This window comes from Idiotropiscis lumnitzeri, chromosome 6 (assembly GCF_059441095.1).
Source record: "Idiotropiscis lumnitzeri isolate Australia: NSW breed Sydney's pygmy pipehorse chromosome 6, RoL_Ilum_1.0, whole genome shotgun sequence".
NCBI classification, from domain to species: Eukaryota; Metazoa; Chordata; class Actinopteri; order Syngnathiformes; family Syngnathidae; genus Idiotropiscis; species Idiotropiscis lumnitzeri.
This window is the reverse complement of record NC_142396.1, coordinates 14,796,193-14,821,522: the sequence shown is the minus strand read 5'-3', so window position 1 is coordinate 14,821,522 and position 25,330 is coordinate 14,796,193. Positions and strand designations below refer to the sequence as shown.

General features: G+C 40.4%; 1 protein-coding gene across 4 annotated transcripts in view; it reads left to right on the top strand.

Moving 5' to 3' along the window:
- Positions 1–25,330, top strand: part of mob2a (MOB kinase activator 2a) — a 59,459-nt gene that overhangs the window by 19,655 nt on the left and 14,474 nt on the right. The window contains exon 1 of one of the 4 annotated variants that reach the window (XM_088299277.1): positions 1,325–1,957. The exons of 1 other annotated variant lie outside the window; for it this stretch is intronic. In XM_088299277.1, coding sequence (XP_088155403.1) covers positions 1,920–1,957 — 38 coding nt within the window. In that variant the 5' untranslated portion in view covers positions 1,325–1,919. Of the gene's footprint in view, positions 1–1,324; positions 1,958–4,113; positions 4,586–24,590; positions 24,769–25,330 lie in introns of those variants that run through there. 2 more of the 4 variants (XM_088299278.1, XM_088299276.1) reach the window with 2 other exon arrangements.

Here is a 25,330-nt window from a genome sequence, read left to right as displayed (position 1 = left end):
CATGAGGGCAATCAGGCCGAGTGAAGTGCTCCAACTCACGCTGGATCATTATTACAGTGTTCTGTTGCCGCTTCTTTGTCTGGCGAAGTCACTTAACATTATTCCACCTTCTGCTTTGAGCATAATTAAATATTCCTGCAAGTATATTCTGCCAATGTCATTCCTTTGTGTTTGCTTGGGAGGATGAAATGCAACAGGGATGACTACTTCTCAACATAAATGAAATACACAAACAAACAATGTTGTATAATGCAAATACCAGAGTCCTCATCACTAGTCATTGTTTGAGTTTAGCTCATTAAATTTGGCAGTAAACGGGACTCCTGTTGTGCTGCCATGGATATTACGGCCCTGGATGAGGACCCACTCCACTGAAGTCATCTTCCTGCAGCACTTCATTCAATTGACTCTTATATTATCTCATCTATTATTGCATAGCATCATTGTATGTGCCAAATGTTGCCCAGTTGGCATCCATTGCAGCCTGGTCATCCTGGAAGGGGGATTCCCCCATCTGTGGTCCCTTCTCAAGGTTTCTCACTTTTCCCCTAATGAGGTTTTGTGAGTTTTTCCTTGCCCTCCTGGGGGTTAAGATCGGGGATGTCGATTGTGGCTATGTAAAGCCCTTTGAGACTGTCTGTGATTAAGGGCTATACAAATAAAATTGACTTGACTTGACTTGACGTGTGTGTGTTGAACGAGTGGAGCATTAACTCTATTGTTCTCCATTCAGAATGTAAAAGTACAAAACTCTTGCTTATTCAAACACTTTGTGGATATAGGACAGACTTGGAGTAATTTGTTTAGTTTTTTTATATTTATCATTCCAAATACAAAATTCATACACCGTGTTGTGCAAAGGCAGATAGGAGTTTGAAATGGGCAGCAAAATGTTTTTTTGTTTTTTTTGCTGGGGAATACATCGTCAAAAAGATAAATGTTATATCTGCGCACCCCCCCCAGCGCCACTACCAGCCCCCTCAATGATTTTTGTAATGAAAGGGCAAGGCGCAAAAAGACAGCAACTGTACAATAAAATTTTGTCTGCTGCCAATGCATTGTGGGTAATCCGCAGAGCTGCTTGCTTCTAATCTAGTTGATTACGCTTTGCTTAATGAAATTGGTGACATCATCTTTCAGTTATTTTCTTCTCTCAATATTTATCTACAATGCACAAATATTTATAGATCACACACACACAGACACAAATATATACTGTTGGCACATGCGTGTTTGTCAAGACAGTACTGTGCAGTACTTAAATTGCATTAGCGGTTCCTGATTCCTATTCTTGGCCTCAGATCTGCCTCACTCTTCAATCTTGGACAAGAGCTATGTTTGGGACTAGTTGCTGTATGTATGTAGATCTATAACATGGTCAAGGGACTGCAGAAACATGAGAGCCTCTTGGAGTGAATGGGGAAGCCGTCATCGAAAGTGATTTTTTCCCCCCACCACAAAGACATCCTGGTGACGTCATGGTGTGTGTAGTTTGTACATTGTTGTGGAGTTGATGTATTTCTGGGATGATGATCATCGTGTGACTGTTGTGTGAGGCTGCAGACAAAGCCGCCTCTGCCTCGAGCACACTGTCGCTTTTCTCACCGGCCCATTTGTCTTGATCCGAAGTCCACTGCAGCAGACCGCGCGCATGTCACCGATACGGACTCTTTGTGTTTGGAATCCAGACTGTGAGCCTTGCCCCGCGGAAACTGCACGGAGGAGGAGGAGGAGAAGGAGGGGGGTGTCGAAGGAGCACTGTGGAGCGAAATAGTCGGAAAGGTGTTGAGCAGCTTGCAACTCCGTTTTGTTCTCCGTGTGTGTGCCGTGCAGTCGTCCACTATCTGTTTCGAGGCGCCGCCTAAACGCTCCGACATCGCACCATTCTGGATTTCTTTATCCGCTTCCTGTCGTCCAAGATGAGGTTTAAAAGGAACGGCTCGTACACTTTAAATAGGTAAGTTAGTAAGATGCTGCTGTGCGCAAAGCAACTTCGTGTGACACGCGTTTATGGGGAGGAAAATGTGGGTGGGAGGGAATTGTTTGTTATATCTTCCTGTAATAAATCACTTTTCAACGGAGCTGCTTTTGCTTTGTCCCTCTGCATCATGAAGACTTTTATATGTGGGACGTACACACACGATGCCATATAATTATCTTATCTGTCTTTTTTATGGGGACTATTACTATTTTTTTTAAAAAAGAAAAAAATACTAAAGACATCCCATGCCTGATGAGAGTGTTTCTAATAATGCACCACATTTTTCTGGTCGTCCATGTGTTCTTCAGTTTTGATGAAACCTGTTGTTGGCGTTTTACAGCCGGCAGGTACTGTCTGTTGTGTTCATCTCTTTTCTCACATTGGTTTCCATCTTCATCTTTTTTTCCTCCCCCTCTTTTTTAGTACAGGGAAATGCTCCTTCTTGTGGACCCATCACCTAGCAACTTTGTATGTGCTAAGTGTGACAACGCCCCCCCTCCCACCCCGACCCCAACACACACACACTCGCACGCATGCACACACACGCACACACTTCATCCCACTTTTCTCTGCCAAGACAATCATTTCCTCTGAGTTTAACCCTGCTGTTTCTGCACTGGGTCACACATCAAATGTTGTGTGGTTTAGTCTTGTTACTTTTTTGTCTTTTGCTCCAAGTTAGAATCTATTTTAAAAGGAAACCACATTTCTTTGTCTTCTTGCATCTGATGATGGATGTCAGTTCCCATGCCATGCTTTTATTGTTTGACTGAATTATTTGAATGGGTCCATCCGTCATGGGAAGTACAGGCACACAAACCCACAAGAACTTGCTCATATATTTTGAAAGTGACAGTTTCAGTTAATGGCAGTTTCACTGTTAGGTGTGAGGCACTCCTTTTCCTCTTTTGTCTTGTTACTAGGCACATGACCTTCCGCTGGGCATTACACACACAAAACCCACACATCCGGCCTTTCACATCCAGAAACTGTTTGTATGAATCCCAATCAGTGCACATGCTCATGCCTAATCACACAAATAAAATTGCCAACAATATATTTCCAGTTTACCATTATTTCATCTTTATTGATCTATTTCTCCTTACATTTGGAATTTGCCCAAGATTATTTAATCGCTGTCTGTTTTTAATCTATTATGCATGCTCTAGCTTGCATAGGCCTACATACCTTTGTTTGTCTGCAGGTGAGAGTGATGATGTAATTACGCGGCAAAGAGGAGGTCTCTTTAAACGCTGCTCCTGGCGACAGCCCTCTGAGGAGGAGGAGGTGGAGCGATGACATCATTGGATGTATAATTGCTTTGCTGGACTGCTGCGGTTTTTCTGTTATTGCAAAACCAAAACATCCAGAGCATATCCCTTTGTTTGTTGTGTTAAAAGGGGTGCTTCTGCCCCCCCTTATCTTGTTTTTGACGAAATGCAATTATTTGTACCCCTAAGAAGGATGGATTGACTCTGCCAGTCCGACACTGAGCATCAGCATTCAGCTGCGTCAGCCACCTTCGTCACTCTCCGTTAATCCCGTGTTGGCGTGAGCGTCAAACTTTGGATTGTTGTCACACGCATACGGTCCTAACACCACTGATTATTTATAGTGTGTTAGGACATGTCCATGTGTGTGTGCGTGTGTTTTCAGCAAATAAATAAGGGAGTGATGTGCAGGCATTGTACCTTATTTGTCTTTGGAGTACTCTGCTCGGATTGGCTCACTTCCTGGGGGCTCGTCACCGCGCTAGCCCCTCCCATTTGGTTCCACTGCATCATTGGAAGGATGAAAAGTCACCCTGAATGCATATTTACAAGAACATAAGAGGGTAGCCACTAGCCAGCTTTCAAAATATTTGAGCTCATGACGCATATGCGTAGCCAATGTTTGGAGGTTATGGGTGTCCATACATTCATGTATATGTGTAAACAAATCGCTGAAATTACTGCCTCCTGAGGTTAGTTTACTCCTTACACTCCCCGTCTCTCCCCCTCTCTCTCCCCCTCTCTCTCTCCTTCTCTCTCTCTCTCTCTCTTCTCTCTCTCTCTCTCTCTCTCTCTCTCCTCCTTTTTCCTTCCCTCTATTCATCGTTCACCCGCAGTCCACCCTGTGCTGCCCGGCCGAATGCACTTTGTTTACAGGACTATGTTTGCCAAGCTAATCTTCCCATTTTTTTTAGGTAAGAGCCAGCAAGGGAGAGAGTGTGGGAGAGAGGGAGAGAGTTGTTCGCCAAGGAGAGAGAGTGCAAGAGCGTGAAAGAGGCAGGCAGTTGCAGACGGTGGACGTCTGAGAGAATGAGTAACCTGTTCTATGAAGATTGTCACATTTTTGTGAATGGAGTTTGCCGAAGTGCATCTCTTCCTGCTCCGTTTTGCGGACAAGCGGATTGGTCCTGCATTCATCTGTCCTGTGCGCAAGTCAAAGGTTGCTTGTTCAACCATATGTTTACACAAGGTGCTAGGCTAGACATTTTCGCCCTGCTGCACCTGTAGCCACGAGTGCAGACGGGGAGGTGGGAACGACGAAGGGTCCGGCCCAGTACTGCTTTACCGCCGCCTGAATGGGTGTTTTGGTGTGCTGCGACTGCTTCTTCTACAGGTAATTAACCATACGACTCCTTGCCCCCCTGCCTCTTTACTTAAGTTGCAGGTAGTTGAGTTGACTTATCACGATTCTCTATCTTTAAATAATCAGATTTTTTAATTTTTTTTTTTATTTTATTTTTGTATCGGACACCCCCCCTCCAATGTTGCAATGTTGTTGTGCTGTGGTTTGGAGGTGACATTTGAGGTCAGTGCTGCTGTCGCAGGCAGCGATTCTGCTGGAGTCAGAGCCAGGCTGTCGTGACATGTACATGGGGGAGGAAGATTTGTGAGGCCAGAAGTGCGCACAGTTTGCCTGCTGTAGCTTACTATAGGGTATTAAACATAACTGAATATATATATTTTTTCAAATAAGCGAATACTAGTTTTCTAATGATGTGCTGGCCTTTCCTGGCTTTCAAAACTTTGCCTGCCTGTGTGCCTCTTGGCTGCGAATCAGACTTAATTCGGACGCCGTGTTCTCTGTTCCTTTTTCTTTGTTTGTTTGTACAGCATTGTCAGACTTTGGTCTGCCCACCCACCCCCTGAACCATTTCACTGTACTTTGAAATCTCTTTTGATAATGGTACTTGCTTGTGCCATGTTTGGGAGGCAGTCCCATTTGTTTACAGACCTACATGGTGGTACTCCCACCGGGGACCACTGGACTAACTTGTTAGGGTAGATGATTTAGGTTCAGCTTGTTGGCAGTCAGGACATCTGGTTCTTGTCTCTTGTGGTAGTGGGGTGAGCCAGTCACAGGCCATAACTGCTGTAAAAAGTCTAAATATAACGTGCTGGTTCTCTGAGGATGTTTTTGACGATGTTGAAATTGTAGCACACATCACACCACAGCTGGATTTGATTAGGCATCATAGTGATTTACAACTTTGTTTCACTTCACCTTGTGTAACTCTTACAAGAAGTATGACCGTGTCTCTGTGTGTGCGCATGCATGCATGCGTGTGTGTGTTTTCGATGTGCTCCATACTGTAGCCCTTCATGAAAGCAGCACACAGAAGTTTAGTATAGAGAGTATTTGTTCCTGAGGTGTGTTTTCCCTCCTACGTGATGAAGGTGAGGGAGGAACCTGGTCTGTGTGCTGATGTCGCAAAGCCTCATTAAGCTAAAAGGGACAGTCACATCTATTTTTGGCATATTTTTCCTCCCTATTTCACCTCCATTATCCAATCAAATAGGGTCACCGTGTGTTGGCATGATTTGTTTCTTGTTTTTTTTTTATAATTTATTTTATTGGGCTAAAACGGGTACTTATTGACCTCAGCACAGGCCATGCATCCGTCTATTCATCTTTAGTGTTTAAACTTTCAACAGTGGCATTGTATTGACTACAAATTGCCTGACAACACTCTGTAAAACCAATGTATATCATAGTGTAATGTTCAGTAAAATAAGAATAAAAAGAAGAAACGTTTTACCTTACTGTCATATTGTGCCATTAAGTGGAACAAACAAAAAATGCATTTATCTTTAATTTTCAGCCCCCGACTCTCTGGCTTGGACTAAGACCAGCTTATTGCTGAAACAATGCATTTAACGGCTGGTTGGACATTGACTCAAGTTCAGTTAAGATACATATTCACCAAGTGAGATTCAGTTCTGCTTGAGAATAAGTGTACACAAAATGACAGATGTTCCAGTGATTTATCGCCTATGAAGATTGTGATATTATATGTGCTTCACATAGCGACTCTCCCATTAACAATTAAGATTAAGCTCAGTGGACTCTCATATTGATACTGAAGTGTATTATTTCTGTTGATTATTCAGTCAATGTTAGTTGTAGCTTCAAGCACATATCTTAGAAAGACGAAGCAGAAAGTAGTTTGAAGGTTTATTCTTTGCAGATTAAATTCTGCATTTTTAATAAAGTGAAGTTGAAGCAAGGTTGCCAGTGTAGTTTGACCTTTTGGGTTAGTTACACGCTGCCTGTAAGGCTCATCATAGGATTTCCAGTTATTCCCTGTCACTCTCACTGGGTTTCTTCTCAAGTAGAATATTTTGAGGCATCAAGTTAAAGATGAACAAGAGTCTGATACAGTATTTTGAAGCAATATTAATTTTTTTCTTTCACGTTATAGGCTCCTCCACATGTTTCCATAAGTGTAGTTTCTACACAAAACCATTTTATAAATTGTTATAATTTTGGTGACGTCCATGAGACACAGACTTCATTACATAACACGAGCAAGTAAATCTTCTGTGGATATGTTGGTAAAAAAAAAAAAAATGTATGGAGTCAAATAGGTGTCAGTGTGTCCCTTTCTGAGTCTCAAATAGGCCTGAACACTACTGAAGAAAATTCATCTGCAACTATTTCCTCATCTGTTTATCATGTTCCGCCCAAATAATTGATGAATATGGTTCATAATCAACCAATTAAGAGTTTTTCATTTAACCGGCATTGGACTATAAAGGTCTGTTTGTTGAATCAGTTGAAGAAATCGTGGTCATGCCACTTTTGTCAAAGTTGTTTACTGGGCTCTTTTCAAGCATACCTTTACACACCATGCCTTATTAAAATGTGCATTAACACAATACACTTAACTCGATTAGAATTGCATTCATGAAATAGTGTATATTTAAGAGGCCTGTCAGTGTTCACTGACTGTTCTTTACTTTCACCCATTGTCTTGTCACTGCAGAGTGCTGACCTCACACAAGGACAGTTGCATAACACTTTCACAGTGTTTGCTTGCATTCAGCAGCAGCTTCATCTTGCTGGCTCATGAGAAGCACAAAGTGATGGCCTTGCACTAACCTCGACTCTCCATTTAGTTACAAACAACGTACTGTATATTTCATCCACTTTGCATACTGTGAAAGGATGTGTTATATGTATGCGTGGCTTGCGCTTCGGCCTGTAATAATTGCTATATTGACTTGACATTCAATGAATGATTTGGACCTGTATTTTTCCGAACTTGATAAATTTGCATGCGCATTTGGGTACATACGTCATCAACATGCAGTCGTGCTGTTTCATTTCCTCTCCTGTCAAGTCTCCTTGCTCGCCCCTGTGGGAGTTGGCACTCATACGGACACACAAAGTACACAATGGGGTTGGTGTCGAGCAGCCTTTGAAAACCATTGAAACGGTTCCGTTCGACTCTTTCAATTCGGTTCACATGTGTCCCATCGGTTCATATGCATGTGTAACTATTTTTTTTTTCTTCTTCTTCTTTTAATGAGGCGCAGCTGTGTACAGCAGCACTAATCCAAGGTGACGCCGTTAATGGTTGCACCGGGTTCCTCCGTGGTGCTCTTTTTGTACTCGTTCTTTGTGCAACCACGTGAAAGAGGACATTCTCGAGGAAATAAGACGTCTCATTTTACTCTGCCACTACAGATATGTGGTCAGATCTGTTGCGTTAATGTTTGTTGAAAAAACTTAAATACTATCGTCACAGTTTCTGGGAAAATATATCACCTTAAAGAAAATATTGTGACAGGCCTAGTTTTGCTTGTGAAAAAAGGTTATACTTGTGCCTAGCAGACATATGTATACAGTATGACCTTTAGGCATGAAAGCACGGGTAAAATGTCAGGTGAAGTGGGTGTTAGAATTGCTGCAGTAGCACACAGCCTCTCCGTCCCCTCTCGGAACAAGAGGGCCATTTCAAGGGAGACAGGAAGCGTTTAGGCGCCTCATTTTGTGTTTATTGAGGTTGTCCCAGGAGAGTGAATGGAAAGGGTGGTGTGGTGCAGCCTAACAGACTGGATGGAGAAGGTGGTGTTGAGTAGGTGTGTCCGACACAAATTTTCTTGCACAGCGCCGTAATTTTCCTCTGTGCTGCAGTGCCTTTGGTCAGCAGTGCCAGCCTTATGTTTTCACAAGCTTCCATTTTGGTACTGTTCCTGGATAATCTGAAGAAAACAACAAGAAAAATAAGATTTCACAATATCATCCTATTTGGATCTGTGTAATTTTTAGACAAATGAGCAACACAAACGTTATTTTGTTGTGATTATACACCCACATTGGGACTCACAGTATGGGAGCTATGATGATCGCGCAATGAGGGGAGAAATTGTTGTGCAATGCTGACACAAACATTTTCGAGATGATACATTTATTAAAGAAGCTGATGGAATTCCAAGCAGAACAGATACTGTACTATGGACATGGAGACTCGCTCACTACTTTTATAATTACACTAACACCATGTTGTCCACTCAATTATTCAGCATGACATAACATGCTGGTGAGGAATTTCTAACACAGCCACTCGCTGATTATTTGACAGTTCAGTAACTGTTTGCTGCAACACATTTCTCAACTAGATCATTTATTTACTTGTGATATCTCCAACATTATGCCCTACAAGCTGTTTGCTAATTCTGACATGAGATTGTGCATCAAATACAGTACAGTCTGTGTTTTATAAATATGCGTACGTATACGTGAGTCTACTCCAATAGACTTGCATTTTGTAACAAATACTGATGACTTATTCTTTCTCTCTGAGATGATCACACTCTTACGAAAATGTTGAAATACTAAAATGGATATGGAATACCCATTCATATCATTAAGTGCAGTGGAACCTCGGGTTACGAACTAAATTCGCACATTGATCTATGACCGTGTTAGTGACTCGTAACGTTCATGAACCGAGGTCATGTTTCCCATTGAAATGAATGGAAATGCAATTAATCTGTTCACCTCCAGCCTCAAAAAGTTATACTTTACCCTTTTTCCTAATCAATGTGTGGTTAAAAATAGTGCCATATAGAAATAAGTGAAAACACATTATTAGAAAGAAATAAAACACTAGAAAAAACAAGGGAACTATTGGTTAAACATTAACTAAGCAAGGGAAAAACGAGCGCTCCCACTGAAGAGTCTTGTTCGATAACAACACAGGGAATTTGAGAAATTCTCTCTTTCTTCGATTCTATTTTTTTTACTACAATGAATGTTTTTCTCTAGTTGGTAGATTTTGACAGCGATTATCTCGTTATGTTATCTTATTCTTTTCAAAAATAATAATAAATCAAAGTGGGACTAGCAACCAGTTCAGGGTGTACCCCGCCTACTGCCCGTAGACTGCTGAGATGAGCTCCCAGCACGCTCGTGAGGATAAGCAGATCCAATTGATGCTTTTTATCATTTTCATATGTTGATTGCTCCGCTTTCGCTATCACCAGCGAGCGCAAATAAAGAGCAAAATAACCACAAAGATACAGTACCAGTAGCCGACCTGACTTAACCTTGTGTGATGTACCGAGTCTGGTTACACAACACGAGAAGCACAGCACACAGCTTTGTACTCGTCTATGACTGGCCCTTCCTAACACTATCTTTAGCAGTTAACCGTTTCATAGGAGCCATTCGGACTTTTCAATTTGGTGTTCAATGTGTCAATGTGAGACCTACTTCTGTATTCATTCATAATCATACAGCTGCTTCTCCCATCTGTGATTGGGTGAGTATACATAGGTGGAAAATGCCTTGTGACACCATAAGTGGACGGCTATTTTCACAAGATTTCACTGTTCATTGTCTTAATTAATGGGATGCTACAATTTAATTAATAACATGCACTGTAAATGGTAATCTGTTGATGAAAATGAAAGTATATCACAAACCCAACTGCGATTTAGATTTGGATTTGGATGATCGAGGGTGTGGTGGCGGAACTTCCACCGAGAGACACCGTGTTATGTTGATGTTGTCATGAACCATTTGTTGCTTAATTAAAGATAAACTACAATTCAATAAATTACAATTAGTGTATATTATTTTCTGGCAAAATTGTAATGATTGTCAGTGCAGATGGGCAAGTACTGTATCAATAATCACGATGCTTCAAAATGTTCTACACTTCTCCCATAAAGAGCTCTCTGGTCTTGATGCTTGCCTAACATCAAATGCAGTTTTCACTGGTGAAACCCAAAGACAAACACTATCTAATGTTTAAGCAATCACTCTAAAAGGCAACACCTGAGCAATAAAAGTTGGATTGAAACAAAAGTTGCTCTGTCCTGAGTTAGTTAACACATCCATCATCCGAGCCGCTTATCCTTACGAGGGTATGCCATCTGTCTTCAGGCAATCGGCGGGGTTCTCCCTTAACTGGTGGCAATCATGATGTAAATACCGTGAAATAAAAGCTGGACTTCTGAGCTTTTGTCTTATTTTCATCTTTTGATCTGAAACTCAAATGTGCTTGCCTTTCCAATACTTTCGGAGGCGACTCTAGTAATTGAGTCTGTCTGAATGATTTGAACTCGTGTGTCCATGCCAGCAATTTTATTTTGTCCAGTTATGCTGCCCACAAGAGATCCGTGTTAATGAATAACTCAACTTCCTATAATGAGCCCCGTTATGGTCCTGTTATTCTTTCTTTCAAGAACTCGTTCAGTCCTTCTGTTGTGCCTCATCTAGTTCCATCCATTTAGTGCACTATTTCCTCCCCCAATGGCTTCAAGACATGATTAAACAACCATTTAATCTAGATGTTTCTTACACATCTATTGATAATCGACCAGTATACCCATCCCGCGTGCCTGGGACTCAATCCTAAATCTATTTTCTGTAAGGTGTCCCCTTCAACCTCAACCTCTTTTAGATAATGATTTTGCTCACCTAAGTCCAGGTGCGATACTGTTGGACAATCACATATGGTTACATGCAAGTACACCGCTGAAAATTAGTTGGTAGTGATCTCTTTATAAAAGAACAGGATATAAGATTGTTGGCAAATCTCATCAATTAATTAATGGACATTGTACTGCGGAAAGGGATATCATCACTCCATATGCTGCTTCAAGGTGATCTATTGATTTAACCTTTCTCCTTTGTGTCCATCTTGCTCAGCGTCCCATTATAACTTAAATAGCATCTCCTCCATATTCCTCCTTTCCTCACTTACAGGCCACAGATTTTATCTGCTACCAAATGAGTTCGCATAATTTTATGTTCCTCTTGAATGTTTTTCCATCCTCTTGAGTACAGTGTGTCCGGCATGTTCTCAAGTTTCCTCAATAATTGCTGAAAGGACAGCTCTTGATATCTGGAGCTTTCGCTAACTATCCGAAACAATATGTTTTTACCCAGCAATTTGACACCCCTATTCAGCCGTTAAGCGGGAGCATTTTGTCTCTAAAATCTTAGTCAGTCTAAATACATTTCTCATTTAATCGTACATTTAAATTTGCAGTTTTTTTAATTATTCAATATTTTTTGTTACTGAAAAAACTCCAGCTCCACCCTCCAGTCATCATTTGTAAAAATTAATGAAAAGGTTCGTACTTATGCACCTAAAATTTCAGTTTGGGGGCCATTGTACTCATAGTGAAAAAAAAAAAAAATTAAAAAGTCAGCCCGGAGCCCTGCCCCTATTCTTTGTTCTTGTTTTCCCCATCCCCACTCGAGTCCAACCCTTTCCTTTCCTTTGTCACAGTCACAACACAGGAACATGCGATGCTGTTGCACATTACATGATTTTCCCTCCTGCTCCTGATGGATATCAACAGACTACTCTACACTGACACTAGGGGGCTGTAATTAGCGATTTCTGCTATAGACCACACATGTCAAACTCAAGTCCCGGGGGCCAGACCTCATTTTATGTGGTGCGCCATAACAAATTATGTGCTTCAACGTCATGTTTCCTGCTAAAATATCAAAATTGCAACTTATATTCTATTTAAAACATTTTGGTTCAATGCACCTTCACTAGTCTTAACACGAGCTTGGGATAAATATTAAAACGAATATTAATCAAGCAGCAAAATCCTAATTTTCATCCCGCTCAGGGGGCAGTCATTTTGCCATTTGCTGTCAACTGAAAATGTCATCCCCGTTGCTCACAGACCAAACTCCGTTATAGGTGGGCTGTGATTGGTTGTTAAAATAAAATGCCAAAACGTGAATATGCAGGGCTTTACTGTATTTACTTAATTTTCAGTTCCTTCTTTCAAAGTAGCTTCCTAAAAGTGATTACTTGTTTTTCACCTCGTTGTTCACTTACATGACCAGAGCTTACTTCTGGGTGTGCTTAATAGCACACATTTTCCCACCAATTAGTTTTTTGGATTGATAATCTATTGGCCACCTTTTAATCACATGCCTGCTCTTCACCTCCTTGTCCAAACAGTCTTGGGTGTGACCACTTCCTAGCTCTCAAATCTTGGTGAAACCCAGACAATGGCGCAGAGTTTCCTTTCCAGTCATGAGGTCGTTAGATCTCATCTAGTCATCTTTGGTCGGGCGGGCCTTTCTTTTATTTATTTATTTATTTATTACTTGGTAGAGAGGGCTGAATTTACACTCCCTCCGCTGTAATAAAAGTAGTATAAACAAGGATATTTTTGACTAAAGTTTTCATCTTGCGCATTAACTACTTTGAGATTGTACAGACAGTATTCTGTGTTCTGCATGTCCACATTTTTGTGATAAGCAGAGCAGCAGATGTTTGGAGGGAGGTGCACTCTAAGACCTTCAGCTGCTGTGGCCAATCCTGTAATGCCCCAAAAGATAACATTTTACAGTATACAGGTCACAGCTTTAGAGAGTCCATCAGTGTTCTTGGAAGTCTGTGTCACAACACTTCCAAATAAATGTGAAAAAGGGAAGTGTGTTCTGACTGAAGTTATACATTTTCTGACGGGTGCCTCTGATGTTTCTAATTAGGTAACTAAAATATTTAAACCCTTGTCAATTATCTGCTATTGCCTTTGTACAGGCAGCACTTCGATTGAGTTGTGATTACTTTTGTGACTGGTGTTCACTTGAATGGAAATTTATCCACAACACAATTTTACAATGTTTGAATCCATCATGACTGTACTGTACATGCACAAATACCACCGGACTTATTCTGTGCTGTTTACGTAAGCATTTGTTTGATAAATAGCTCACATCTAAATATAGTGCTACTGCAATATGTAACCTGTATATAAACCGCAGCAACTCTTTTTTTGGGGGGAAAAAACAAACAACAACAAAAAAATCAACATACAAGCCGTAGTTTTCTATGTTGAAATAAATTAGTTGATTACTGCATGTACAGATAGATTTTGTACTACGAATGCTCATAAAGGTACATAAACAGATTATTAAAACAGTGCCTTTTAACACGGCAACAACTTTGCTAATCAAAACAGAACAGACCCAAGAGAAAAAAAAAATCGAGATTTATTTAGCGTATTTTCTGAACTATAGAGCGCCCCTACTGGTGAAAGGAAAGTAGACAGAAATGCCGCACCGGTGTATTAGCCGCATGGTTAAAAAAAAGTAGCGGCTTATAGTCCGGAAAATACGGTACCCATTTCCACTGTATATCTGAACAGGTCTACCGGAAAAAGGTATTCATTTAGCATCTTGCTCTCTTAATTCCTAACCTTGTGTTAATAAAAAACATAAAACTTTCCGATGCACAGGAAGGCTTGTACGGTCACAAACACAAGTACAACACTTTGTCGGCCTGTGACATCGCTTATAGTTTATAAACCAGTTCCATTCAATAACATTTATTGTATAAGTTTTAATACACTGTAGTTGTTAACCAAGAAAGGTTTCTTAGTTCCATCTTGCCTGGTGTAGTAAGCTTGTCACTCTGGGTGAACTAACCATTTTAGGTCTTTTTTGCTACCTTAGTGAGAAATTTCGACGATTCCCTGGGAAAGGGTACTCCCCCAAACCTCCCCTTTCATCCTAATTCACCCCAGTGTTGTTGTTGTGTGAATCTGAAGGCCTGGGAGACTGCAGACTTTAGTTATGTAATATCCCTCGAAACACAACAAGCTCACTAATGTGATGTGACTTGTTCACCGAAGGATATTGTCAGTGCTTTTTAAATCATTGTCATGTCTGCTGACCTGATGGCAGCTTTGTGTAGCTTCTGACTGCCTGGCCCATGCGTGTCATACAGACTATTATTAACATAACTTTCTCATCTGTGCATGCACGTGTGCCTCATTGTCTTGACTTGCATCACATGCTTATTTACTCTTCTCTGTCTCCTAAGCAGACATTCTTAAAGCAGGTTCCATTGTTAAAGGCAAATTCTGTATGTTGTAGTCACATCCTCTGTATTCATGTTTGTGTACTGGTGCAAGTTGCGTCTGGGAATAGATGAAGTATTAACATTCCCATCTGGCCCATGTCCGTGCCTAAATGCCCCCACTTTGGAGTTAATGAGCTACATCATGGGTGCCTTGGACAGTCGTACTGCAGGAAACACAATTATAAACACACCTGTCTCTTATTTTGTGGAAGCGACTGTTTTGTGACCTGATGTGACTTAAATCTAGACTGGCATTGCTTTATTAGTTTGTCAATTTTGGTCCTTCTCAGCAGCCATGAAAAGAGAGCTCTGTTCATTTCCAAGCCCCTATGCCTTGTGCCATCACGCCCAACCTCACACGCACATTGCGCACACTTCCTGTGCAAACATGGGCGCTACCCCAAACGTTTTCTCCATCACCTCCTCTTTGCTTCCTGACTCCATCCTGTATTCCATGACGATGTGTCGCCACACGTACACACATCAACTGATCTGCGCCAATGCAAACTGTAGCATGTTTGACTGCAGCCCCACCACTATTTTTAGTTTGCATTTTCCATTCATGACATTAACGCTCCTTCAAATTGTGAGATGCTCCCTCTCCTCTCATTTTTTCATATTTGTGCCACATTGCTTGCACAGCAGCAGATTCTTCAGGTAAATAGTTGGATGAGTGAAAAGAAATCTATTTCACAACGAAAGCATCTTAGATTGAGAAGAAAACCTAAACTTTTTTTTAATTAGTTCATAATGCGGTCTTTTTTCAGGTGATGAAGTCAAATCCATCTGGAGAACGTACAATTAAACAGCTATGTTCAGATTTGCATCATGTTTAGTTTAGTTTTATTATTATTATAATACATTTTGTACAATATACATGTTTGTTGTAAAAGTCGAACGAAGTTCAGGGAGATCCAAGGGTCATCAGCCTTTCTTAAAAAGTTAGATGAAAACCTAAACATAGTGTTCAGCATTAATAAAGTTCTCCAAAATTTCAAAATGACAGAAATGTTAAAATTTCGCTTATCTTTCTTTTGATTTCAAACAAAAGCAAAAGGTGCAGTGTTCCCCGGGAGGTAGAATTTCTTATTTAAATAGTTTTTGAAATTCCTGTTAAGTTCATTGAAGTTAACAATTTGAAATTGATTTATTATCAACCTTTGGATTGAGGGGGGAAAAAAAGGCCTATTCGTCACATTGCCTTATGTCGGCACAGATAATTGGCATACATAATGAGGATGAGAAGAGTGCTTCCACAGGTAAATATCAACAACATTTCTCAAGAGTGTGTAAGAACACCAGTAAAACTGAGTGAGTGTGAGACTATGTATTTCTTAGCCCTGATTGGTTGTTGCACTGTCATGTGACTTCATTTCATTGGATAGGTATTGATGATGTAAATTAGTTGCAAATAACAAGCTGCACAAATGTCAAAATAAAACCAAATTAAAGACTCATTTTGAACTATGTTATGCATAAAACAGTAGAAAGAAATTTATTATGATGGCATAAGGCCATTAACCCTCCTGTTGTTCAGTGTTTATATTTCAAAGTAGGGGGTCAGGATGGTGGGTTCGTTTTTTATCTGCTTGTTTATCAACAAGGAAGAAAGAGGCACAGTGAATTTTTTATTTGTATTCATTCCAGTCTTTTCCAGTTGTTGGCATTTGTCTATGTCCAGCTTTTTCCGCCTTCATGTACAGAAAAAGGGAAAATGTGCACTCCCATTTTGTGACAGCAGGTGACAGCATTGCCCCCACTCCTAATGTGTCAGTGACTGTGTATCAAGTGAGAACAAGGTTGTTTCTCACTCTTAATTCCCTGCGCTGAGCAAGCTGCATTTGCTGTTAACAACTGGAATGGAAATCTCAAGGCAATGTTTTGCTTTGGTTCACAAATGTTCAGAACTTTATCAGCACCTGGGGAACGAAAACCGATTAGCGTATTTCAGGTTTCTGTGTGAAAATGTGAGTGTCAGTGCCAAGGTTGTTGAGTCTTCTCCTGAAAAGCTACATTATTTTCCCTTTTTGAGGGATTATCTGTGATGTGAAGTGCAGGGCTCTCATTTTTCATTTTAATCAAAGGCAGAATAACATCCGCCCATGCAGTTATCTACTGCTTTTGCTGATTAGGCTACGAGTAAGGCCTGGTACACACACGAATAATGAGTTTTGAGCTCTATAAGCGGGAGAAAGCCACTCGTAACACACCTGAGACATAAGTATTCATCTTCTAGGACAAAATTATAAGACAGTCGGCCGTTTGATGTCCTTAGTCAGGATGGGGCAAAAGTGTGGGAAAAACAACCTGATTGTCTTTAATTATGAACCATGTCTATCCCAACTGATTTTTGGGCACGATACACCCTGCACTGCTCTCAAGTCAATTTTAGGGTACATGCATGCAGTCAAACAGCCATTTACTTTTCTTTTGGCCTTTCTTATGTCTGTATCATATGACCATTCCATGACTGTACTGCACTTTGCAGTTGACATGCTGCCCCCGGCCAGAGAGAAAAACTCATTATCACCCTTGTTTGACCTGCAGAGGATATATTGGCTCACCTGTAAACATCTGGTAAGCAACAGAATGCCGTTTTATGTTCCAGAGTTCACCACCTCTCGCACAACTTGACCGCTAACTGTGTTTGTTACGTGACAGCCTGTGTTTATCTTTTCAACTTGACAGATAAGTGTTAGACTGGCCAGGTGGGGAATTGTGGGATACACTGAGACTCGCCCGGTTAAGGAATGTGGAAAGGAAGGAGGGGTGTGTGTCTGTGTCCAGGGCATGCTGAGACAACTTCCACATTGAGCAACTTCCATAACTTCTCCTCATCCCTCTGCACTTTGTCATGACACTCTTTTATTGTTATTTTATCTACTCCATGTTTCACTTTCCTTATCTCCTCTTCAGTCAAGTCGTATACTGGAAGAGTTAAACTATTTCCTTTTTCTCTCTTCCTTTTTCCTTTCCTGTTTAATTTTTCACCCATCTCTAGGTATATCCTTTTCTTCACTCTGCCCTATTCGTACTCATATGACAGGGTGTAATCTATGTGAGGTCCATCGAGATACTGAGTTTTGGACTTGAGGACACATGAGCTATTTCTCCTCTCCTGTCTCCTCATTTTGCTAAATCTCCCTCTTCGGTCATAAACGAGTGCAGACAGCCTGGTGTGCTGCTGTGTGACTAAAGCTGATGCCAAAAACATTTTGTCAAATTTCTCAAAATCCAAACTAATTGGAAACATTTTAGTGTTCATTGTTCAAGTTAATTTTGACTTCCATTTTAGTGATTTTCCTCTATACCTGTAAAACAGGATAAACCATACTGCTTACATACAAGACATTTTGCTGTTAGCGCTGTGTACTCCCTCTCTCATCTTTTAGTTTAGCCACGCTGTATGATCAGGGTAGCCGTGGCATGTCTCAGCGTGCAGCCCTTCCCTGCCTACAGGAATGCAGAGCCGAGAAATGAAGTCAGTGACAAAACAGTGCACAAGCAAAGACAAACAGACGTTGAGGCCCCAAAGGTCAAGGGATTCAGTACTGCTTTAATTTGGTGAAAGGAAAACTCTGTTGTCAATCATTGTTCCCAACTAATGCCTAATTATAGCTCAGTGCTGGTTTGTGTTCTGTTTAGTGCCTGGAGCGGAGGGGCAAATGTGTTGGTATGGTTCTTTTTCAGTAGTTCATTAACGGGCAAATACTTTGACTCTACTGCTCCTTGTAATTATCCCCTCAGAATTAAATTGTGCCTGTCCTCTATGAAGAGCAAGAATACTTTGTATTCCATTTGAAGTGTAGTACAGTACACACATTTTACTCCAAAGGTGGGAAATAGAACATTGAACACAATTGATCCTCAGTTGTTTTACTATTATAGAACCCTTCATTATTATTTATTTGGGAATGCAATGATTTGACTTAGATTATCATGTAACAGCAAAGCACTGCTAATATACATTTTTTTATACTTTGTAACAAACTCCTGGTGACTAGGTTTGCTGGCAAAACTTAATCCATGCCCTCGTTGACCTATCTACAGGCCTTTAGAAATGTAGAGGCTCTAAAAGACCTTCAGTGTGCACTGTTTTCTCTGGCCTTGCCTAGACCTTGCCCAAACACACTGTACACACCCAGAATGCAGACCCGAGGGAAAGCATGCTTTGGCTGAAATAAGATTTTTTCATCTATGCTTACAAAGAAGTCGTTTGTCTTTGGTTGTTTTTGTTGTTGTTACTGAGCAGGATTTCACAAAATTGCTGCATACATTTAAATGGAAATGACGTGTTATGTAGAATGTAGTATTTTTCTGAGCATTTTTGAGATGTTTCACATCTTGGCACCTTTGTTAAAATAATTTCTGTTGAAACGAATGTGCAAAAATGATTGAAAAAGCTTACAAATGCCATACCAGACATGGGGGTGATGTCACTTTTCTAAAAACAACTAACAGCTTCTTGTCCTTCGGAGTCTCCTCAAGCATATTGTGAGTAGCCATTGTTTGAATAGAAGTGTATTTCTGCTGGCTGTAGCAGTGTTGTAGTAAATACGCACTTTGCTGGAGAAGTGTTTTCAACGCTGTATCTCAAGCATTACAAACGAACAATTTTGGTTATAAAGTACTTGCACCTGCACACACCTGTTGCGCTCTCTTGCTCCAAGAAGGCCGTTTTCTACAGTGTGTTCAGAAAGTCACCATACACTTATATACTGCATTAACAAGCAGATTAATGCAGAACATATTTTTTACTCTACAAGAATCATGCCTGACTTTCTGAAAACCCTCTTCTGTAGTTTTACTTGGAAACGCAAACATTGTCATATTCAAAAGTTTACAATTGGAATTACCTATTCAATGTCCTGTAGACTATTAAGCTTTAAAAGAGTGGATGTTGTACTTCTACAGGGACAATAAAGACTTTATATTCTATTTAAGTGTATGCAGTTTTTATCCCTATTTATCGTGTCGTTTAGGGCTGTCACTGCCACATGTTTTTAGAAACGATTAGTCTATTGATATTTCATCGATAAATCAAACAATTTGATGAAATTTTACTTTTTTTAAATTGTTTACTTAGTATTGTTTCGTTAAGAAAAAAAAAAAAAAATCAATTAAGAAATATCACTCAAGCGGGATTGTTGTACTCACCTACTTTATTGAAGCTGATTCAGTTATGGTTACTAGGAAAGCAGATGTGTGCAAATACTTTATTTTGATAACACTAAAAGACAACCATGGGCTCACCACCTGTGGGAGGGGCCAAAGGGGTGGAGTCTCCCGTGAGCCGGGAGGTGGTAAGAGGCAGTGACCTTGGCGCTCCGATCCCTGGCTATAGAAACTACTTCTTGGGACATGGAATGTCACCTCTCTGGCATGAAAAGAGTCCGAGCTGCTGTGCAAGGCAAAGAAAGTCTTACTAGATATAGCCGGACTCACCCCCACACACCGCTTGGGCTCTTATACCAGTCCTCTCGTGCGGGGTTGGACACTCTTCCACTCTGGAGTTGCCCAAAGTGAGGGTTGCCGAGCAAGTGTGTTTGTACTTATTGCCCCACATCTTAGCGCCTGTACTTTGCGGTTTACCGCGGTGGACGACAGGGTTACCTCCCTCCGCCCTTTGGGTAGGGGGATGGTTTCTGATTGTTGTGCACCAGCAGTTCAGAGTACCACCCTTTTTGGAGTCCTCGGAAGGTGTACGCCTCCCTGGTGAGGTGTTCTAAGCATGTCCCATCGGCAGGAGGCCCCAAGGACGACCCAGGACATGCTGGAGAGACTGTCTCCCGGCAGGCCTGGAAACGCCCGGGCATCCCGCCGGAAGAGTTAGAAGTCATAGCTGGAGAGAGGGAAGTCTGGGCTTCCCTGCTGAAGTTGCTACCCCCGTTATCCGACCCCGGATAAGCGGCAGATAATGGATGGATGGATAAAAGATCATCACTCTATTTTCATGAAGCACTACAGAGAATTACTGTTGAAAGCCTGAAATATGAGGATATGGACAATTTTAAGTTAAACAATGGCTCTGAAGAATTACTCGATTATTAAAATATTGGTCTAATTAATTTGCAATTTGATATATTTTGACACATCATTTAATCATGCCCTAAGTGGAGGGATGGGCTTTGTAAATGCTCATGATGATGGTGATTGGCTCGAGATGGCAGCTGCTGATATATCATCATGTTCCAAGGCAGAGCTGTTGCAACTGATGGCCTGAGTCCAATGTTGCCTTTTTTCCAACAAGTGGACTGACCACTTTGAACCTGTCAAACCAGCCCGTCGTCTCTTCATGCTGAGAACAGACTGCTGCAGGCAACCAGTGTCCCGCTCATGTAAAGTAGTGGTGATGTTTATTCATTATTGTTTTCATGTCATTAACTTTTTAGTTGCTCAAGTGTCATACGTCAATCTTTCTTTCCTGTCTCACTGGATTGCCAAAAGGTTTGTTGTTGAGTTGTTAACATTCCAAGACGGCATATTCATTTCAACACACACCTCTTAACTGTGGTCTTATGACGTCAATGCCATAATGATTTTAATTGCTTACAATATTTTCCACTGCGGCTTGTTTTCTTTTTACTGTAATTTATCACAGCAGTTATTTTGGTGTTTCACATGCATTATCTCTTTAACTGTCAGCCTCGTGCTTTCATCTGTTGTAAATCTCAACATTTGCATGAGCAGCTTTTTTGCTGTGGTTCTTGGTTTAAGCAGTGCATTGGTTTTCTGGGAAATTTCTATTACACCGTGTTTAAACAATGAAATGTTCTTTTTACCCTTTATTATGAGTCAGTCACAAATGTTCTTTCTTTATGTAATTAAAATTATTTATTCTTCCATTTTCGGACTATAATTTGTATTCCATTATTTTTTCTCACCAATTACACTGTTTTCTAAGTATCTGCTTTTTCCAGTCATTCCTTGAAGCACACATGCTCGTTCTATTTCAGGGTGCATGTGAGGGAGCAGGTATACATAACGCAATATAAAGTAACATCTGGTCTGGTTAGTGTAGGTGACGAGAGTGTGATGTCATGTCTCGTCTGGACTGGGGAAAAGAAAGCATTTGTGTGACATGGGCGAAGAAAAAAGGTTTTTGCCTGACAATGGAATGTGGCCGCTAGTTTCCATCCACGTCAGATGTTGTGTAAGACTTTGCCGAGGAGTCTAACTTGTGTAGTTCTTTGACACCATTCATGTCCGCACTTCCACTTTTAGCTTGCAGCCAACAAAACCTGACACGGTACAGGTGTGGCTGCATATTACCTTTTTAGAGTAAAACCTTGAACACAGGAAAGGTGCACTTAGAAAACATAACTGTGAAGGATTATGAAGAATAGTACAACACATTTCAAATGTATTTATTTCAATTTTTATTTATTTTTTATTTTTTTTACCGCAACAAAAGTAGCATTAGTGTTAAATGTTTATGTCTCTGATGATGAAAACCAGGGATGTAAAAGTAAATTTTGCCACAGGCCACACTGTAATGTGAATGTCTGATAGTCATTATGGACACACCATATGCAGAACAAATTGATGGATAATTACCTCTGAAATCAGAAGCCAGAAAAATAAAAAAAAAACTATTCATTCAGCTATCAATCTATTTCAAAGGGGAGGTTGTCAAAACCAACTTGTGACTGTTGTTTAAAAGTAACGACAATTTTTATATTCTAGCAATAAACCTTATTTGCCTTCGCAGCCCACATAAAATGACCACTATAATATATATATATATATATATATTAGGGCTGTCAAAATTAAAGAGTTAACTCGGGTGATTAATCCCAAAAATTTTAACTCCGTTAAATATTTTAACTCCGTTAACTCAGTTTGATTTACTTAAAAAATTTTGCATACTTTGCAAAGTTTGTGCCATATTAGTTGTCTTTAGCACATCTCAGAACAAAACACCGTGTTTAAGTTACCACTGGGCCTTGCAAACCAACACTGCTGGAGTGTGGCACTTGTGGGCAGTTTTGAGAAATGTTCTGAAAATAAATGTCTGTAAAGATGTCTCCATTTAGATCGCATTCAAGAATCCAAGAAAGCTATGAGAACAGTCTTTGAATTAAATATACTTCATATTTGGTGATTTTGCATCAATCCCAAGATATTATTCAAGTAAATATCTGTTATAAGCTTCGCAAAAAATAGTAGTTGAAAAATGTGATTACAATTAATCATGGAGTTTTTTGTGATTAATTAGTGAAAAAAATTAATCACTTGACAGCACTAATATATATATATATAGAGATATCTATATATATAGATATAGATATATAGATCGATGGATAGATTTGTTTAATTTTTTAATTATAGCGTACTTCGCAATTTCTGAAGTGTCCCCAAAGTTTTTACGTAACATCATACGAATGCTTACTTGTCAAAACAGGTAGATGTGTTGCATGTTAAAGTGCGCTATAAATAAAGTTACGTTGAATATATAAACAATCCCATGCCGATAACCACATCCTGATTTATGCAGATAGCAGAACCACATTCTTAATATGAATTGGGCGTGATCAACAATGGGGCATTCGGAACTCATCTGTAAAGACTTGGCCTTTGGAGCCTGAGTCCTGTTGTAGTCAAATATTACGATGGCAACCAGTTGTTGGAGAGAAGCTTGTGTGCAGCAAGGCACTCCTCCCCAGACCCTCCAAGCTCAATAGGTGCATCACTGTTGTTCGTCCCGTCACACTGACAGTTTCCCTCGCATGCCTGCATCAGTGTTGTTTGGGCAACTATAACAACATAATTTTGTTGATTTTCCTTTTTGGGACGAGAACGAAACAGTGACGGACTAAATATGGCTCTTTGATAAGGAAATCATGAGACCAAGTGTGAGTTTTCGTTGTCAAGACAAGACTTGACCAAAGTGTTTGAAGTGTTCTGTCAGATGTTCAAAATGCACGGATCTACTTTTCCCTGACATCCTCTTGCAGCTGTGACATTGAACCGCAAATTTTGCCTCACAAGACGACAAAAACGATGGCACAAAAACAATGTTTGCAAAGAATGGGATGCTATGAGAGTTAGGTAGTAAAAACATCCAAAACGGCGATAGAAATGTGCAAGGGCGGGATATCTGTTTCAAAGCTTTGATCATAGGGACACGAATATCACGATGTAATTCCAGTTTAAAATTAGATTCAAGTTTTCTTTTTTTTTCCCCTGAGTATGGTTTGCCTCTTTAATTTAGCTCAGTGTAACCTTGTCTTACGAATGGCCTCGTTTACAAACCATTCAAAATTTGCGTAAGATGCAAATATTCAAGTCTTCACCATTTGCTCTCATCTAGGCTGTTTGATTATCTCGCTGGTTCTTCAGCGTTGATATGCTCGAACACGCCTGTCTGCTATCATCCTGCCACTGTGGGATTCCAGGTGAACATAAAAAACAGGTGGAATGTCAGCTCAGTCCCCTCACGCACATTAGTTAGCTCAAGTTCTCACACCACCAAAGGTGACACATACAAACGGTTTATTATGAACATTGCTTTTTTAAACATGTTATTTATATCCTTGCTCACTACAGGATTGTCTTACTGTTATTTTAGGAGCTTAGCGGGACATTAGCCCCGTGAAAGTCACTGGCACAGTGAAGTAGGAGTTACCATGTGCAATCATAACACGTGTAGCCCAATATCACATGCATGCATATTTCATTGCGATGTCTGAGTTTATATGAGTTGCTTGAAGTGAAAACAAAAAAAATGTGGTAAAGATCTACATTGCAACAGTAGTAATGTAATAGATGGAACTGCGGGATTGTAATTGGCTTGCAACAAGACTGTTAACACAATCGTAAATTAAATGCAGCGACACTTTTGTTTTTTTATTTGATTGGAATCCCAGTTTGCTGCCTTGCTACCGCCTCCCGACACTTTGCTCTTCTGTGATTGGACGAAGGTCATACGAGGAGGCGGGCTTTGCCGCTACCGTTTGGAGTTTGCAGAGTTGCATTCAGAGACGTTCAATGAACTCCAGACTCCAAGTGTGTGCTGTCCGGACAGGTTCTTCCCGATATGAGATATGGTTGGCGAATTTTGTTCTTTCTCTGGGGATAAGACGGACATGCACTCCCAGAGAAACTCTAAAAACGGACTAAGTTGCAAGATGGTGCTTCAAGCGGTCGGAAAAGTTTTAAGGTATGTTTTTTCCGTCTCATGTAGAATCTGCTGTGTTCACCGCACTTAACTAACGACGTGTCGTTCGTAGTTGAATTTGTAAATAAAGGCGCCGAACGTTGTTTCAATATCAATGTAAGTGTATGTTATCTGTGTTAAGACACATACATGTGTGTAACTACACAGGTATTAGTGCGTAACTCAACGAGCAGCTGCTTATTCGGGACTTGAAGTCTTCAACTCGCTGCACTCATTTTCCAGCAAACAAGACAGGGCAAGAAACGTAACACAGTGTAGTCATATTGTCATTGACTCCAATGCCCTTAACATTTTGATATAATTTTTTACTTTTTGCGAGGTTCAATTAGCTCAGAAACGAATTCATATGAAAGCGGCGTGGTTGAAGTGTTCTAAAAAATATGCGAGACAATGAGTCACGTTTTACTTTTGAATAGCCCTGCTTCAAAAGCTGGCCATGTAAATACAAAACTGACATTAAAGTTGTGACGGTGCTCTGCGGAGATAATTTATCAAGCATTTTATCGCGGTTTCAGTCAACGTGATACACACTAGGAGTTACATT